Consider the following 17119-nt stretch of genomic DNA (forward strand, 5'->3'; position numbering starts at 1 on the left):
GGTGGCACTTGATGATTTTTAGAGTTGATATTCGGTGGCAGCAGTGGCACCTAATGATTCTTAGAGTTGATATTCGGTGGCAGTGGTGGCACTTGATGATTTTTAGAGTTGATATTCGGTGGCAGCAGTGGCACCTAATGATTCTTAGAGTTGATATTCGGTGGCAGTGGTGGCACTTGATGATTTTTAGAGTTGATATTCGGTGGCAGCAGTGGCACCTAATGATTCTTAGAGTTGATATTCGGTGGCAGTGGTGGCACTTGATGATTTTTAGAGTTGATCTTCAGTGGGAGTGGTGGCACCTGATGATTTTTAGAGTTCATCTGTGGTGGCGGTGGTCGTACCTGATGATTTTTAGAGTTCATCTGCGGTGGCAGTGGTGGCACATAATGATTCATATAGTTTATTTTCGGTGGCAGTGGTAGCACTTGATGATTTCAATTAAAACACTACTATTGCATTAGATGTGTAAAATCGGTAAAAATCAAACTAGATATTTGATATTAAAAATGTAAAACTATCTAATTAGATGATTTAAAATATTTTCAAATTATATGAAGTACACAATGAAAAGAGCAAGAACGGTATGAGAACTACTAGTTTCATCTTTGAAAGCATATTTCTTTTGAGTATTTTTTTGTTTTGTTTTATGGAAGAGTAATGCATGCTTCTCTATATATATACACAGTTTCGTAGTTATCCATTGGTAAGAAAAATATGTTGGCAAATTGATTACATAAGCCATTAGATTAGCTATGCAAAATATGCCATTAGTCATTAAAATGTTGACATATTTACAACTTAATGATTTCGAGTTCAAATAAAAAATTACAGTGAAGTGACCTTAGTGCAGTGGCCAATGGTAAGTCTTTAATGCACAAGACAACATCACACCCGGGATCGAGTCTCACTCCCTACAAATGTAGGGATTTGGCTAATGGGCCGACCAATTGTGGCCCAATGGTTGACAAAAAAAAAATTACAACTTAATGATTCACTATTGGTCACTGTCTAATTAACATTTTGATGGCTAATTGTAAATATGTTAATTGTTTGAAAATAAAATCTTTGATCAAAACATTTACTTTAAATTGTAATAAATATGTAATACATGTTAATTGGGAAAATTAAAAATAACTGATCTTTTTAGAAAAAGTTGTCCATCTATACTTTATCTAGATCCTTTATTTTCAATATATAAATGATACTTTTTGAGGATAAACTTTTTAAAAAAGATCATTTATTTTCAATATATAAATGAACTACTTTAATTGACAAACTTTTTAAAATAATATAATTTATTTCAATATATAAGCATGTGTTACCTTGTATTTTCAAAAAAAAATGCTTACAAAGATGGCGATTGAAACCCCGGTTTACGGAGAACTTTAAAATATTTGATTTGGCCACATATGTCACCAAAGTCCACTTATCTTCTCTGTCAAAAGTCATGAGAGAACTCCACGGTTAAGCAAGTACGTTGAAGTAGTTTCAAGATGGGTGGCTTTTTGTAAAATGACCGCCGAAACTGTGCAAGTAAGGATAACACACAGAGAAGATCATGTGGTGATTCATAGGATCATATATGGGTGGGCCTTGGATGTAACAATCCCGTCATCAGATATGGGTGGGTCCACGGGCCAGGAGTGGATGTAGGGTCCACCAATAGAGGTGGGCCTAAGATTGGGAGTAGACATTGAGCCTACTAAGTGAGTTGACATTATGGGTGTTACAAGTGGTATCAGAGGCGAACTCAGACGAGTGGAGTCAAGAAGGCTTACATCATCGGGGTGACAGTCTTAGTACGCAACAAGGACGTCACGATCTGTTATTAGTGGTAATTTTGACACTCTGGTTTGCGGAGATGTTTAAAAGATTTGATTTGACCACCTATGTCGCCAAAACGCACTTATCTTTTTAGTCACATGTCTTAAGAGAACTCCACAATTAGCTTATGTTGGAGTAATTTCAAGACTGGTGACCTTCCAGAAAGTGATTGTTAGAATAGTGCAGGTGAGGAAAACACACCAAAAAAGATCATATGTTGACTTTTAGGGTTAGTAGACAAGACTTTAAAGTCACAAATTGGCTGTTGGATATGGGTGGACCCTTGGGCCTGGAGTGTACATAGAGCTAGCCTACTACGAGAGCTGACCAGGGGAGGTCACAAAGATGGTGGTTTTCATGTCATTTTTGCTCATTCTTCCATTGTGTTCTTCAACTAATAAGAGAATTTTTTTAATCATCTAGTTAGATAGTTTACATTTTCAATATTAAAGATCTTGTCTACTTTTTACATATTTTACACTTATAATCTACTAATATGGTTGTTTATTGAATTCACCTTTTCTCTTTTGGAGTTTGGAGAGTGCCATGGAGATGGTGTTCCTCACACCGTCTAATATTTAGTAAATACGCTAATTAATATCATTAACTAAAATGCATTTTTAATTATCTTTGATTGGTAATCTATTTTTTCATTCATTTCAAAATACATATATGATAATTATTATGAAATTTGTCACCACACCAATAAAGTAAAGTAGGTATTTCAAAAATAATAGACTATTTAGAAACAAGACCAAACTCAAACCACAAGCAAACAATAAGCGGTTGGGGTCGTTTTGTGTGAACACCGCCACCCCTGATGAACAAAGAATAAATGGTTGGGGTCATCCTGTACGACCACCACTACCCTAGAAAAATCATGACGATGAAAGAAAATAACTTATAATATGATAACTATATTATATGGGTAAATGTCAAACTAATTAAATTAAGTAAATAAAATGCTACAATAAATTTGGTCTAAGAATTAATCAATTGTTTGAATTTATTTATTCGTAAAAATTTGTTTGAATCCTTAATTTTTTTTAGTTATCGTGGTAAAAAGAACAATTCTTGGGTTCACTCCTAAAGTGAACCCCTTTGTTCACTTCTCCTTAATTTAGCCAATAAGAATATGACATCTAATAATACATTTAAGAACCTATTTATTCACATCCTTATAAAATAGAGAAACAAAATCTGTATACGTTATTATAAAATTAAAACTTAAACCGCTTATTTATAAACCCAAACCGACATATAATTTCATTCTAATTGTAAAATCTAAACCCTAACCATCTCATTTGTAAACCCAAACCGACATATAATTTCGTTCTACTTATAAAATCTAAACCCTAACCATCTCATTTGTAAACCCAAACCGACATATAATTTTGTTTTAATTGTAAAATCTAAAACCCTAACCATTTCATTTGTAAACCCAAACCGACATATAATTTCGTTTTAATTGTAAAAACCCTAACCACTTCATTTGTAAACCCAAACCGACTTATAATTTTGTTTGAATTGTAAAATCTAAACCCTAATCACATTATTTGTAAACCCAAACCAATACATCATTTTATTCTAATTGTAAAATCTAAACCAAGCCAATATTTAACTTTTCTTAAAAAAATTATACAGAATTTGTTTTCTTAATATGTATTGCTTTTGAATTTGATTTTGATTTTTTTTTAAAACAAGATAATGTATAAAAGATTCTGATTGGTTGAAAAGAAAGAAGTGAACAAGAAGGTTCACCCTAGGAGTGAACCTAAGTATTTCTCTAATAATAAAATACAGTTTTATCTACTTAATCCTATTTTTCCTTATAAGTTATTATCACACAGGTGAAGCAGACAGCAGAAACTCAGGCTGCTTTCTCTGCAAGAGAATTCCACAGAGGAGGCAGAACGGTTTCGAGGCAACTTTGCTAAAGGAAGATTCTGGAAGCGATTTAAGATCACTCGGGAACGAAGGCAATGCAAATAAGGTCTCTGGAGCGAGGTTTAAAGTCTTTCGGTTGCAGCATTTGCAGAACCATAAAGGTGCTGGTGGACATACTTGCATTGAGACACAACACCTCTCAAGCTTGTGGCTTTGATCATGTCTCTCTTTGTCTTTGCTCTTCTTCTTGTTTTGGTGTGAAGATTCGCAAAAGGCTTCCTCTGGTGAGTGGAAATTGACTGGCGCTTTGCAATAAGGACATTTCTCTTCCTCTAATCTAGTTTCTCTGCTATTGCTTGATCTGTGATGAATTAGATACATAGATGATATGAATTTGAAACATTCTAGTATCTATTATTACTAGAAGAAGAAGAAGGTATGTAAGATAATTACCTAATTAGGCTAGATTTCACTTCTGAGGAAAGGGTTTGTAGCTGACTAGGGACAATATCATGATTGATCTCAACCCATTGTTGGAACTGAGCCAATCCAGCTGGACGCCAATTCCAAGTGGAAGGTGAAACAGTACCCTGAGATGACTTTGCTATTAGATAAGCCGAGAAACTGAGACCAATCAGTCTTTCCCGGAGTTCTCGTTCGCTTTCTTCAAGCAGTTTGAGCCACAGGTCAATCTCCTCTTCATTGTTCGTTCTCTGACCTTGCAGTTTTCTGTTGACTTCCTCCGTTTTGAGCTCTGATAACATTACACGTCTGGAGATTACATTGAGAATATGTAACAGCCTGGAAGGAACAGCAGAGAAGCGTTTGGAAATCTTTGGCACCAGATCTTCCATGGGGATATCAGCATGGAATCCAAGGTATGACACAGAGAGCCATTTGGTTAATACCAATTCAACAAACTCTGGCATTGATTGTTTGAACGCCAGCATTGCAGCTATCATATCCCAAAGAACTAGAGGCTTATTTAAATCTTTGAATTCTTTCAATGACCAGAGAAAATTAGTCTCCCAATAAGCAAATTCATTCTTTGAGAAACCCAGAATAGCTTCGGTTACCATCTCTGAAGAATCTTCGGACTCACCAGATTGTTGTGCACCATTCCAGAGGAATTCTACAGCAGCCTTCTGCGACCTGAAGTCAAGAAAGAATGTACACTCAAGTTTTGTAACGAGCAGGACATAGAAACGCTACTTAATGAATGAAAATCACCTGGCTTGGTACATCGGATTCAAGAGTTCAACGTTAAAGCTGCGGACCTGCAAAATTTCAAGAGAAATGTTGTTTTCTAATTCTGAAAACCGTTCTAGCTATAGTCACAGATAAACAGATTTCTGGGAAGATCATACCAAAGCAACAGCAAGGTTTCCAGGGGACAATGCCACACCAAGGCATGATAGGAAATCATCAGGAAACTGCTAAGTATTTTTTCATTGTTTGTCAAGATAAACTAAAGATAAACAAAGAGACAATATTTAAAAAATTACATAGTGACGTACATCAGTCGTGCTACTGAGACCAGGAGTGTTTGCAGGAATTGGCACTTCAGAGATGGTATTCTCACATAATATCCAGTTCCGGACATAATTATCCTGCATATTACAAAAGAGTAGCAAGTTATAGCTAAGAAGAATATGAGAGTAATTGATAGATCACAATGTAGCTCCTAGCTTAGGTTTTTTGGGTCAAAAACTCATGGTTGTTTGTCTCTCATAAAACAAGCAGTACAAAAGCTGTGTTTACAGAGAAGAAATATAATACCTGACTGCAACTGTACAAACAACGTCCATCATATGACCAAGCTAGACCTGTAACCTAAAAGAGAGACATATGTATCAAAAAATGGAACACTTCTATTGTATCTTATAAAAAATTAAAAAGGTCATAGTAACAGAATAATGACTTACCACATGGTTATGAGCATTAGTTGAAATAATTTGTTTAATCTTTCTTGTAGATAGTTCACACTTCCATACTTCGAAAGAACCAGATCCTTTGCCGATTGCCAAGTGCATTACATTATAATGGTTGCTTAGAACAAAAGAAAGCGTTGAAACCTGAACAGGATTCACCGCTACAACCTATAAATAGGCCGGAAAATATCAAAACACAAAACCTTTAGTGTTCGCTCGATGAAAACAGCCTATACACTCGAATAGAATGCAGTTAAAGCGAAAAAACGGACTGAACCTCATAGTTTCACAAACAAGGAAATAGATACATATGGAGTCAAAAACACAAGGATCTACAGACACAAAACGCTATATAAATCAAACTTTACTTACAGAAAAAAACTACAAAACGGATCAAATTCAGGATGGTCTCAATCACAATCAACTCAGATGCTATACTCAAATCTGTTCTAATCAGAGACAAAGTAGAACACATAAGGAAGAAATAAAAAGTATTACCTGTTTCAATAGAAAGAATGAAGATTCATAGACCTCCCCAGATTTTTGCAAGTCTTCTGTGTTGCTCACCCAAATTTTTACACTGCAGAAAGTGTGGAAACAAATGGACTAAAAAGTGTTAAAATAAAAAAAAAGATTCCATTGAGAAGCATATGCAAACGAATGGACATTAAAATGGCTTATTTCCAAGAGTGGGAAGCTCAAAGAATTTCTAACACTTATCCAATCACTGACGACAAAGTTTTGTTATGGTTTACAAATATTCTTTTATTTCTTGTAATATAACACTAACTTACCTACCATCGCAACTTCCAGTAACCAACACCACTTGCGGATTCGAAGAATCACAGCCAGAAATTCCCCAACTCATAGTTGAAACCCATGAGCTATGGGCTTGAATTATAGCAGTAAGTTCCACGACGGGAGATACATCGCTACGTTCAATGTGATAGCATTCAGGTGCATGAACTTTCCATATGGAAACGCTACCGGACTTTGAACCAATTGCCAAAAGAGAGAATCTTAACATATTCTCACAAGAACTTCCTGATGAAAATCTTAGTAGAGATGACCAGGCGACGGAAAGGGAGGATAATAATGCCTCACGAGAAACATATGTTTCTGGACTTATCTCTTCACTGAAATTTTTCGGAGCTTTAGGCAAAGAATGACAATTTTGGCAATTGCTTGCCTGTTTATATACTTCAATCTCAAGTACCTGGGAACATAACGAATCGAGTTAGATATGAGTACAATGCAACAATTTGATTCTTACTAGATGACACTTGGGAGTAAGAGTGTCAAAACTTCTAAGAAACCTTAAAGGATTCAGGTGGTATTCAAAAGCATGACAAGATTCGAAATGCATAGAAAAACACGCACACATGTTCTTCTAAAAGAATATTGGAGGGAGTTACAAAATATAAACAATATAATAATTTACATGATGGAATGACATTGTTCCCTATTAATTACTAATCCTAGCAAAAACGAGTTTCCACAAGAGACAAGGATAAGATACAATCTGCAGGAACAGAGTAAGAATCTGAAAATTGTTTCAGAAAACACCAAAAAGGTAACATAAATAAGTTGGAGGAGTAATGATAAAAAAATTTCCATAGAAATACACTACAGCAGAAAGAAATTAGTGAAGAGATATGAGCAATATACATTATGCTGTGCTTGAGTGTCTTGCTTGGAACATGATGCACGATCTGTATAATTCTTTTCTTGCAAGTTGCTAGAACGAAGTCACAGATGAAAGTAAGTTAGTAAAGTGATCAAAACAGAAAAAAAGAAGATTATTTTTTTTTTTTGTTTCTCAAACCTAGTATGCATCTGAGGAAATTTACGAGTGAAAAAAAAAATGCTCTTTACATGTTGTTTGCGCTTGTTTTTCTCCGCTTACGTGTCTTCAGACTTGAAATCCTTTCATCCTCTTCATGGTGATGTTGATCCTGTGATAAAAGAGTTGTCCATTAATAACTGATAACAAACGATGTTAACATGAGTCCTTACCTAAATGTAAAGGTGAGAGTACGAAGTAAAACTATCTACGTATCCCTTATAGACAAATATAGTTCGTGGGAGTAGTAAACTGTCCTTCGCGGTGATAATTTTTTTACTGAAAAGTGGTTAGTTCGGAGATACTCGTTACCTTAGATGATGAAGTAGAATGACTGTTGGACTCTCCAAAGCTCATGCTTGATAGATTCTCATAAAGCATTTTAGATACATCAACAATCTGCGAAAGAGAAGAAAGCAACTGTAATGCATAAGTTATTATAAAACGCAAAAGAAATTTTACAACCTACCTCAATCCACTCAGCACAGAAGTCAGAATATGGAGGTCGGTATAGCTTAACCCTTCCTTCCGCTGTACAAACAGCCAGTAAACACCTGAGCAGATTTATTTAAAATCAACAATTTAGGGGAATAGAGACTAAACAAAAACTGAACATGTTACAAGAAACTATAAAGATTAAGTATAATACCCGTAGTTTGGAGACATTCCTATATCAGACCATGAGAGAGATCGAGCACAGGGATGTCTTTCCCGTTTTAAACTCGAAGGCAAGAGTCCACCAGTCAGCAAATCTACAAACACATTATCACTTAAATTGTTTATCCCAAACTCTGAATGATCTAAAACACAAAAAAACAAATGTCTTCCTGAACACTGAACACAGGCAAAATATTGAATTTTTTTTTATCTGCAAATCTGAATTGGCACATACGAAGTCAACTCAGCTTTGATCGAAAACACAGAAACAAATAGAGATTTGATCTGCAAAACACAGCTTCCTGAACACTGAACAATTGCAAAATATTGAATTTTTATCTGCAAATCTGATTTGGCACATAATAAAGGCAGGATTTTGGAATCTGATCTGAATTTTCATAACACAATACATCAAAATTCTGCAATTTTAAAGAATCTGTCACCACTTGATTCTGTAAATTAGACATTTCATAATTGAGCTTCTGTTATGTAACAATGAGCACTGAAAAAAACACAAACCTTGAGAACGAACACGGCCAATCTGATAAGGCTCAGCATCAGGGATATTGATCAATCCACGAGGTCCAGCAGGCAAAGCCGGATTCTGAACAAAATTAAACAAGTCTCTTATCTTATAAAAAAAAGACTCAAACTTTAACCTCAAAGAACGAAGCAGAAGATACGTACAATGATAATAACGAGGTGACCAGCAGCGACGGCGATCAGATTTTCCGATGACCAAGCCACGGCGTTAGGATACGATGGTGAAGTAACCAATGAAGCTTCCTGGAACCGCGACGCCATTCAAATTCGACGGAACTGAATTTTGGAGGGAAACAAAGCTTTGCTTATAGCTTAGCTTTGACAACAAAACTGGATTCAAGTACGGAAACCCTAGTTCGAATCGCAGTGACGCAGATGTGATCCCTCTATATTTTTTTTTATAATTTCTTTCAGAGATTTTTATTTTAAAAAGTCAACGTGTTCTCTAGAGATGTTAAAACGACGTCGGTTAACAATCTGGGCTTAGCCCAAATTATTTGAGTCCACTAAACTAAAACGGAGACATCAGTTCGAACCGCAGTGACGACGAAAAAAATAAACTAATACGGTGTCGTTTAGCGACATAGGCCCAAATATGTAAAAACTTAGAAAAATTAAGGGTTTTGAAGCCGCCAGGGAAAAATATTCGCCGTCGCCGATGTCGGGAAACAGAAGAAACTGAAGCAATCTAGTACAACTCGACGAGTCTTTTCCCGGTGAGTCTGAACTTACCGAATCATAAAGTTTTCAAATTTCTTTTTGATTCAATAGTCGTTATCCAAATTCTCTGGCGGTGAAGGCAGCACAATGAAGCACACATTAGTGAAGATTAATAGGAGTATATATAAAACTTGTNTTAAATCCATGCAGTATCCGGACCATTTGATTCAAAATTAGATCTTTTCCTTGTTTATTTTTTTTTTTTTTTTTTTTTTTTTTTTTTTTTTTTTTGTATTAGGAAAGAGTAGATAGGGGTAAAAACAATGGGAATCATAGAACAAGGAACAATCTCAGGTACCTTGCCAAGCAAGGAGGCGTTTGTTGTACACTTCCCTGGCTACCCATCTTCTGTTTCCAAAGCCATTGAAACCCTTGGAGGAATCCAAGGAATTACACAAGTAAATCTCTTAGCTTTTTCTTTAAAGACTCTTCCTTTTTTTACTGAAATTGTTACCATCTGCTAGTTATTAGAGTCTATATGCTGTTACAGTCTTTGGTATATGCATCCATATAGCTCTAATCAACACAAAATTTCATATTTTTCTTGGTTTAGTATCAAGCTTTTGTTAAAATGTTGCACTATTTATTCAGTTTTTGAGTCTTTGTATAATTTGGTAGGCAAGGGAATCGATTACAAACAAACTTGAGCTGCGTTTCCGGCCTGAAGATCCTTATGCACATCCTGCATTGGGTGAACAACGTCCTTGCAATGGTTTTTTGTTGAGAATTTCTAAGCAGGATACTAAAAAACCTGAAAGCCAACCTGTTCTTGCCACTAGTGATGGATCTTTAGAGGAAGCTAGTCCAGCTTTGTGTGCAGATATTGTAGCTCATGTGTCTGAATCGTTTCACTTTGATGGTAACAACTTACCTGCTCTTGTTTTTTTTGGTTCTTATGCATCTGAAATTTTTCTTCTACATTAGAGTTGACTTGATATCTTAGTGTTTCAATATTTTCTCCTATTATTCATTTTCTAGGCATGGCTGACTATCAGCATGTTATTCCTGTTCATGCGGATGTTGCGCAGCAGAAAAAGAGAAAGTGGATGGAGGTGGATTCCCTTGCAGGTGACACTTGCATTTTAGTTTTTCCTTTTCTATTTATTCCAAATATCTGGTGTGATCACTCCCCAATCATATTGCATTCATGCAGGCAATACTGATTTGATGGGCTTGGCTGATGAAGATGTAATGATGTTATTGCCACAGTTCTTCGCACCCAAAGATATACCAGACAACGTAGCGTAAGATTCCACTGCCTTTTTCTAATTCTTTCAATTTTCTCCTTTCTTATTAGGTGGCTTAAGCCGTTCACTTAGTTTTGGAATATGTTAGTTATGGTTGAAAGATGAATAAAAACATAAATGATTGAACTGACTTCAGTTATTGTGCTAATTTTAGTTTTCCTGTGTGATTTCAGGTTGAAACCTCCGGCAACAAATGGTCCCAAAAAGAAAGATGATGCAGAGACTCAGAACTATTATGAGGTAAGATGAGGAAATGGAAAAATCCGAATTTTCTAAATAAACTAAACGCTGGCTGTTAGTTGCACCATAAAATAAAAAGTAGACTGTTTGGGAACAAATTCGACTTCTATCATCTGATCTTCATCGATAGGGACATACCACTGTTGTCTAGCTGTAACTAATTGTCTAGTTGAGAGTCTTAATTTACTGATGAGGAAGTACTGGGATTGCCTTGATGGGTTGGCATTTTAAAACCAAATTTACAATTGGATTTCGGGTGCGAAGAAATAGGTGGATTAATTTCTACTAAAGAATTGTCATAATAGTCGTTAATTCACAAAAAAATATATCTGAATCCTCAATCCTGCTAATGCAGTAGTTATAGATTTGAAGCATGTAAAATACTCTTATGAACCATCAAGCATACATGATTCGTTCTGCTCCATTTTCGATATTGATAATGCCGTGAAAATTTCCTTGTAGTTTATTTCGTGTTGCTATTAGCTAATTGATCTTTATCATGGTATGTTCTTTTATGATGCAGATTGATGTTGGCCCAGTATTTGCAATTGATTTCAGCGTTAAAGATATCCTTTTTTTGTATGCTACTTCTTTCAATTCTTTTTTTGACACTTTCTCTTGTGGATGAGGCGAGTAGTAGAGCCGTGTTTGCTTGGTCTGTCCTTAGCTTTCTTCATACAGATTCCAAAGAAACTAAATTGGGAAGACTTTGTTTCTCCCAGCTCCTTCCACTGGCAATGGCAAATATGTGTGTCTGCATTGTTTGACGAACGGCCTATATGGACAAGGGATTCCGTAGTTCAACGACTACTTGATAAAGGTCTGAAATGTACACATCATATGTTAAACAGGTGAGACAGCTTTTTAATGCAGGTTGCGTATACTCAGGGTGTTTTTAGTACTACATTCATTAACTTGGCGTGAACTCTTGTAGGTTTCTTCTCAGGGCTGCTTATTATTTCTCCAATGGTCCGTTTCTTAGGTTCTGGATTAAAAGAGGCTATGACCCACGGAGTGATCCTGAGTCTCGTGTGTGAGTTAATATCTTAAGAAATTGATTAATGTATTCTTGCTGCATGGTTTGGGACATGTTAGGTAAAATGGTGATACACACAAATGGGGGCGTAATGATTAATTTTGACATGTATCTCCATTGAACAATTGTGTATCAGATATCAGAGAATGGAATTCAGGGTTCCACCTGAATTACGAAGTTATTGCGATGCCAATGCAACTAACAAGTAAGTCTTTTTTTATTCAGGGTTCCACCTGAATACTCTCCATAGCATTCTAAGATAATTGTTGTAGGATTGTATCCTAGATTTAGCGTGATTTGTTGGGAAATTTGCAACTGAACCATTTGATTAATGAAGAGGAAAGTTTGATTATATGTTATTTTCTCTTTGCTACAGCTCAAAGCCAAGCTGGAGCGACATTTGTGCTTTTAAGATATTTCCTTTTAAATGTCAAACCTTTCTGCAATTATTTGAACTTGACGACGAGTACATCCAGCGAGAGATAAGAAAGCCTCCTAAGAAGACTACTTGTAGCGTGAGTTCTCAGCTGAGCTTTTGTTCATGAAGTCAATACCCATTATTAATCATGGTCTTTTGCCCGTTAGGTGAAAGATTAAACGCACACAAGCTGATGCATCTGCACCAATAGATAAACTTTGGCAAGTTCTAAAGTTTATGATCTGATTTGTTTTTTGTTTGCAGCATAAAACAGGATGGTTCTCTGAAGCCATGCTTGATACTTTGAGACTCCGCGTAGCTGTGAGGTTTGTGTCTGTGTTTCCTGAGCCAGGGTTCGAAGATGTATTTAAATATATTCAAGAGGAGTTTGAGAGGTCAGAGAAGATACAAATTCAGAAAGAGACACTTAAACCATCTCTAGTGAAGCACCAGGAGGCTACTAAAGGTAAGCTCATCAGTAACATTATGTGTTTCATTTCTTTGAACGTTATAGGAAGTTTGTGTGGTGTACGTTCACCGGATTCCTTACTGTATTAGACCCTTCTACCTTCGCGTTTCTAGACACTATTTTTTGGGAGTCTATCAAATCTTATAGAAATTTAGTGGCCTCAAAAAGTAAATTTGACAGCAAAAACTGGTTGATCCTACTTCTCTACGAGTATGTGCTTACACAAACAGAATATTGTGTAACAAGAATTCTGTAATTAGTTAAAGTTCTAAACTAGTTTTGACACATTCCGCATGTTATGCTTATTGTCTTTAGTCATGGAACATGTTTTCCTTGATGACTCTGAAGTAACAGCTACTGAACATTATTTTAATTTGCAGGTGCTGAAGACATGGAAAAGTGTAAAAGTGTAAACGAAGATGTGGATGCTAATGTTAATGAGGATGGATATGATGAAAACCTGCAAGACGAAGAAGAGGAAGAAGAACTCGATATGGTAATATTACTGTAAATGAACTTTTTGTTGTTTCTTCATCCGGTAGGATTCACCGTTTCTATGTTCCTATTCTTTTGCAGGCTGCAGGAGACAATGAGAAATCTTTTGATTCCCATGGATGTATCCTTCAAAGTTTATCCTTTTCTTGAGTTTTGGGAATTAAGACCAATCAATTAAAGCTCTGTGTTTGGTTCTAACACCGTTTTGACTCTCTATTTCCTTAGATTTTCCTTAACTATTAAAAGATCTTGATAGTGAGAACAGCTCCAGGACGTACCTTCAAGGTTTATTTGATAGTTTCCCAACCAGTGAACCTGGTTTATATGGGGACCTTGCAGTTGATGATGGGAGTGATGGAGAGTTTCAGATATACGAGGAAGAATCTGAAGGAATGTATTCCATTGATGATAATAATGATGAAGAAGAAGAAGACAATGATGACGACGACTGATGAGTAAAAACGAAAGATCATCAGTTCACACCACAGGTACTGTTTCTTGTCCTTTATCCATAACTTGATCAAAAAATTGACAACGAAAAACGCAATCTTGTGGATTCTCATCTTTGAGCATTTTGGTGTAATCTAGTGGGATTGGTAATTTTAACAGTACTTTTGTTGTTGTTTCTTTTGTGATGTTTCAGGTGAAGTAGGCATTGTTCTTATGAATCTTCTTCGTCCAGAACTGAGACCTCACCAGGCCTCAGCTCCATCAATTCAATTGGTTGCAAATTGCAGCTAAATGTTTAAAATGGAACTCTGTTTTTTTTTTTTGGTTTTCCCAGAAAAAAATTAGTTGTAGGTTACATATCAAATTTTTGAAACTAATTAAGGTGTTGACTGGTTCTCCCGCAAACGCAGCGTTTGCGGGTGGTAGCGGTTGCTAGCGATTGGAACCAATCACACAAACCGCTCCCAATCACTCCTAATCGCTCCCACCGCTCCAAACTACTGAATTTCAAAAGCTGCTTCCCGCAAGCGTTTGCGGTTGCGGGCGATTGCGGTTAAAATTTTTTATTTATTTATTTTTGTAAAAAAAACTTAAAACAAATCAATGATTTTGAATTTTTTTTTTGTTATATTTTCTATCTAACCATTTTACTCATTAAGGATGGGAGAAAATGAAGTACGGATACGATTGCAGAGATATAAAATAAACAATTAGAAGAAAATAATATTTCAATTAACAATAACCCGGAAAACTTGATATAATTTAATGGCACATCGCACATAAGTTCAAAAAAATCTAAATAAATATAATATTTCATCTAAAATTTTAAAAAATAAGATTATTTTTGAAAAATATTAAAACAAATCACCAGTGACGCTTCTCAATTCTCACTTGATCATTCCTACCGATGCAACTACTGACCTACGATCTAAGAGAAAAGAGAAAAGATTTACGATCTAAAGCATATGTTTTGTCATTTATCAAATTACTTGAATAAATTTTTGGTGAAAAGCCAAATGCATAAAGGAATATGTATTTCAATATGATTTTTTTTGAATAATTATTCTTTTAATAAATTTTAGTTATAAATAAAGTTTAATAAAAAATTTGGTGTTTTTAAACATTTATATATTAGATATCACATTTATTATGTTCCAACCGCTATTGCACCCGCTGGTCAACCAGTCGTAAACCTCCCGCAAACGCACCAATTTTAAACCGTTAAACCAATCGTTCAAAACGCTTAGTAACGCTTGAAACCGCAATCGCCCGCTTCCGCAATCTCCCACAACCGCAACCGCAACCGCGGCGTTTGAACCAGTCAGGCCCTAAAGAAAATTACAGTAGAAAAAACTCATTGTATAAACCAACCATTACGCATTACATAATGGATAATTCTCACGAGATGAGAAAACATTACAATATATAGTTTGCATATATATGTAAAGCTCCAATAGCAATAATTCTTGTTGTTTTACATGTGTTTTTTTTATTCGACTGAATAATTCAAAATATCCATCGGGTTTTTTACAATCTGACTACCAAAAAATTAGTAAGGATCAAAGACAGTCACCTCAAGAGAAAACAAAAACATTACATATTAAGTAACGTACATCTCTTCAGTGAACACTTCATGCAACCACGAGGGGTAACCGACGGCTACGTATGATTGTCCAAGCCATAGGTCCGTCTCTTGTCCGCCTCCAAGAGATCTTTTGATTCCAAAGCAAAAATGACTCTTCTGATTTTGAGACTTTTTCATGCTTTCAATGGCCCAAAGCCAACATTTCAACTCTTCATCCTTTTTTGACACCACAAGGGAAAAGGCTCTCCTACTATGAAGGAGAACACTATACCTTCTGAATTTCTGAGCACCCAGGCTGCACCTCCCATTTTTTTCTCTCCATCCCACGATGCTGCTAAAGTACATTTCAGCCAAGGTTTATTCGGAGGTCTCCACGAGTTTCTGGAAATCTTAGGAGCAGATAACTCACTCGAATCTTCCTCTTGTTCCACTTGCTGAGCTAGAAACCACAAAGAAGCTTCCTCTCTAATCTTGCTAATAGTATCTGTGATATTTCAAACACAAGAAAAATGACATAGAAAAAAAGTATTTTTGAAAAGTGACATAGAAAAATGGTATTTTTAAAAATGTCATATTAATCAATTAGAATTGAACACACATCAGATTTATATTTAAAACTTTGATTATCCTATTTTCAATCATGTTAACGAATTATGTAATTATTTTACAAATATTATTATTTATATTTATACATATATGTTGACTTATTAGACACACTTAGTTATGATTTAAGAGTATAAAAAAATATAAAACTAAAGACTTCATATTTTAAACTCAAGATTTAGTCCCAAATAATATTTAGCAAAAATATGTAAATATTTTCTACTTGAATATAAATAGTTTTGTATAATGGAACTTTTGGTTTTTGTTTTTCAGAAATCATTTTTTAAACTCATTCACCACAAACAATTGGGTTTTGGAAGATTTTAATAATTATAATCGAGAATCTAGAAACCATTTTTCACTCTTCTTCAACAAATTTTTTAAGTAAAACTTTTTATTTATATATTAATTCTTATTTTTGCAAAATCTAAAAACAAAAACCCAAAATCTAAATTTCAAAATTCTTTATCTAAAAACTATTTAAAACCAATAACTATTCATGGTCTTGTTAGTATTTGATTTATATATGTATGTAAATTTATATGATTATCAATTTATAATATTAACTCGACCATATTTTTACACATAGATTGTAAAAAATATTATCTTATCGATTTTTGTATATATAACAAATCCAACTTAACAAAAAACAAACAGCAAGGTTGGAGAGGTTGATCTTGACATGTACATAACATAAACTTGTGTGATGTGATATGTCAAAGAATTGAGAATGATGAAAGAATTGTTATATGATACTACAATAAGGAAACATAATGGGAGGTTAATAAAGTGAGTTTTCTCCATCTTTGATTTTTTTTTATATTTTTTTTTTTTGTGATTTTACTTGTAATGCCTTTTAACTAGATAGTGACCCACGCGGTACAGCGTGGAAAAATATTTACGTAAATTTAGGTTTGTTTGTTACAAAATAATAGTAGAAATTTTATTTGTTTTATACATTTTATAAAATTATATATTTAATTTACTTAATTTCATACTCCGATTTTGATCCGTAGTCGGTAATACTAAATTTGTTTGTGTGCAATATCAAATTCTTTAATTATAAATTTGGTAAAGTTTTAAGAAAAACCAACAAAACATGTATTGACCCATGATCTGGTATTACAAATCGATGTGATCATGTTTATATATCTTAATATACCAAATT

The 17119-nt window shown here is 34.8% G+C and overlaps 2 protein-coding genes across 4 annotated transcripts; one reads left to right on the forward strand and one right to left on the reverse strand.

Moving 5' to 3' along the window:
* On the reverse strand, positions 3619 to 9067 carry LOC104780763. 2 transcript variants are annotated; one of them, XM_010505295.1, is made up of 16 exons: positions 8833 to 9067; positions 8665 to 8749; positions 8138 to 8240; positions 7958 to 8042; positions 7801 to 7887; positions 7521 to 7600; positions 7314 to 7383; positions 6440 to 6861; positions 6144 to 6225; positions 5640 to 5813; positions 5494 to 5547; positions 5232 to 5324; positions 5082 to 5147; positions 4945 to 4991; positions 4168 to 4866; positions 3619 to 4075 (listed from the first exon to the last, which is right to left on the reverse strand). In XM_010505295.1, the coding sequence occupies exons 1-16, from the start codon at positions 8947 to 8949 to the stop codon at positions 3670 to 3672; spliced, it is 2670 nt and encodes an 889-aa protein (XP_010503597.1). In that variant the 5' UTR covers positions 8950 to 9067; the 3' UTR covers positions 3619 to 3669. The 2 variants fall into 2 exon arrangements, with proteins under 2 accessions (XP_010503597.1, XP_010503596.1); XM_010505294.1 differs by having other exon boundaries at positions 5082 to 5150.
* LOC104780764 (general transcription factor 3C polypeptide 5-like) lies at positions 9304 to 14330 on the forward strand. 2 transcript variants are annotated; one of them, XM_010505296.2, is made up of 16 exons: positions 9304 to 9404; positions 9647 to 9806; positions 10027 to 10267; positions 10387 to 10476; positions 10562 to 10652; positions 10829 to 10895; positions 11419 to 11461; positions 11575 to 11746; positions 11830 to 11928; positions 12068 to 12136; positions 12308 to 12446; positions 12614 to 12815; positions 13199 to 13314; positions 13395 to 13434; positions 13560 to 13801; positions 13957 to 14330. In XM_010505296.2, exons 2-15 carry the CDS (start codon positions 9672 to 9674, stop codon positions 13763 to 13765), a joined length of 1710 nt encoding a protein of 569 aa, XP_010503598.1. In that variant the 5' UTR covers positions 9304 to 9404; positions 9647 to 9671; the 3' UTR covers positions 13766 to 13801; positions 13957 to 14330. The 2 variants fall into 2 exon arrangements, with proteins under 2 accessions (XP_010503598.1, XP_010503599.1); XM_010505297.2 differs by having other exon boundaries at positions 9657 to 9806.

Source organism: Camelina sativa, chromosome 4, assembly GCF_000633955.1.
Source record: "Camelina sativa cultivar DH55 chromosome 4, Cs, whole genome shotgun sequence".
Lineage (NCBI taxonomy): Eukaryota > Viridiplantae > Streptophyta > Magnoliopsida > Brassicales > Brassicaceae > Camelina > Camelina sativa.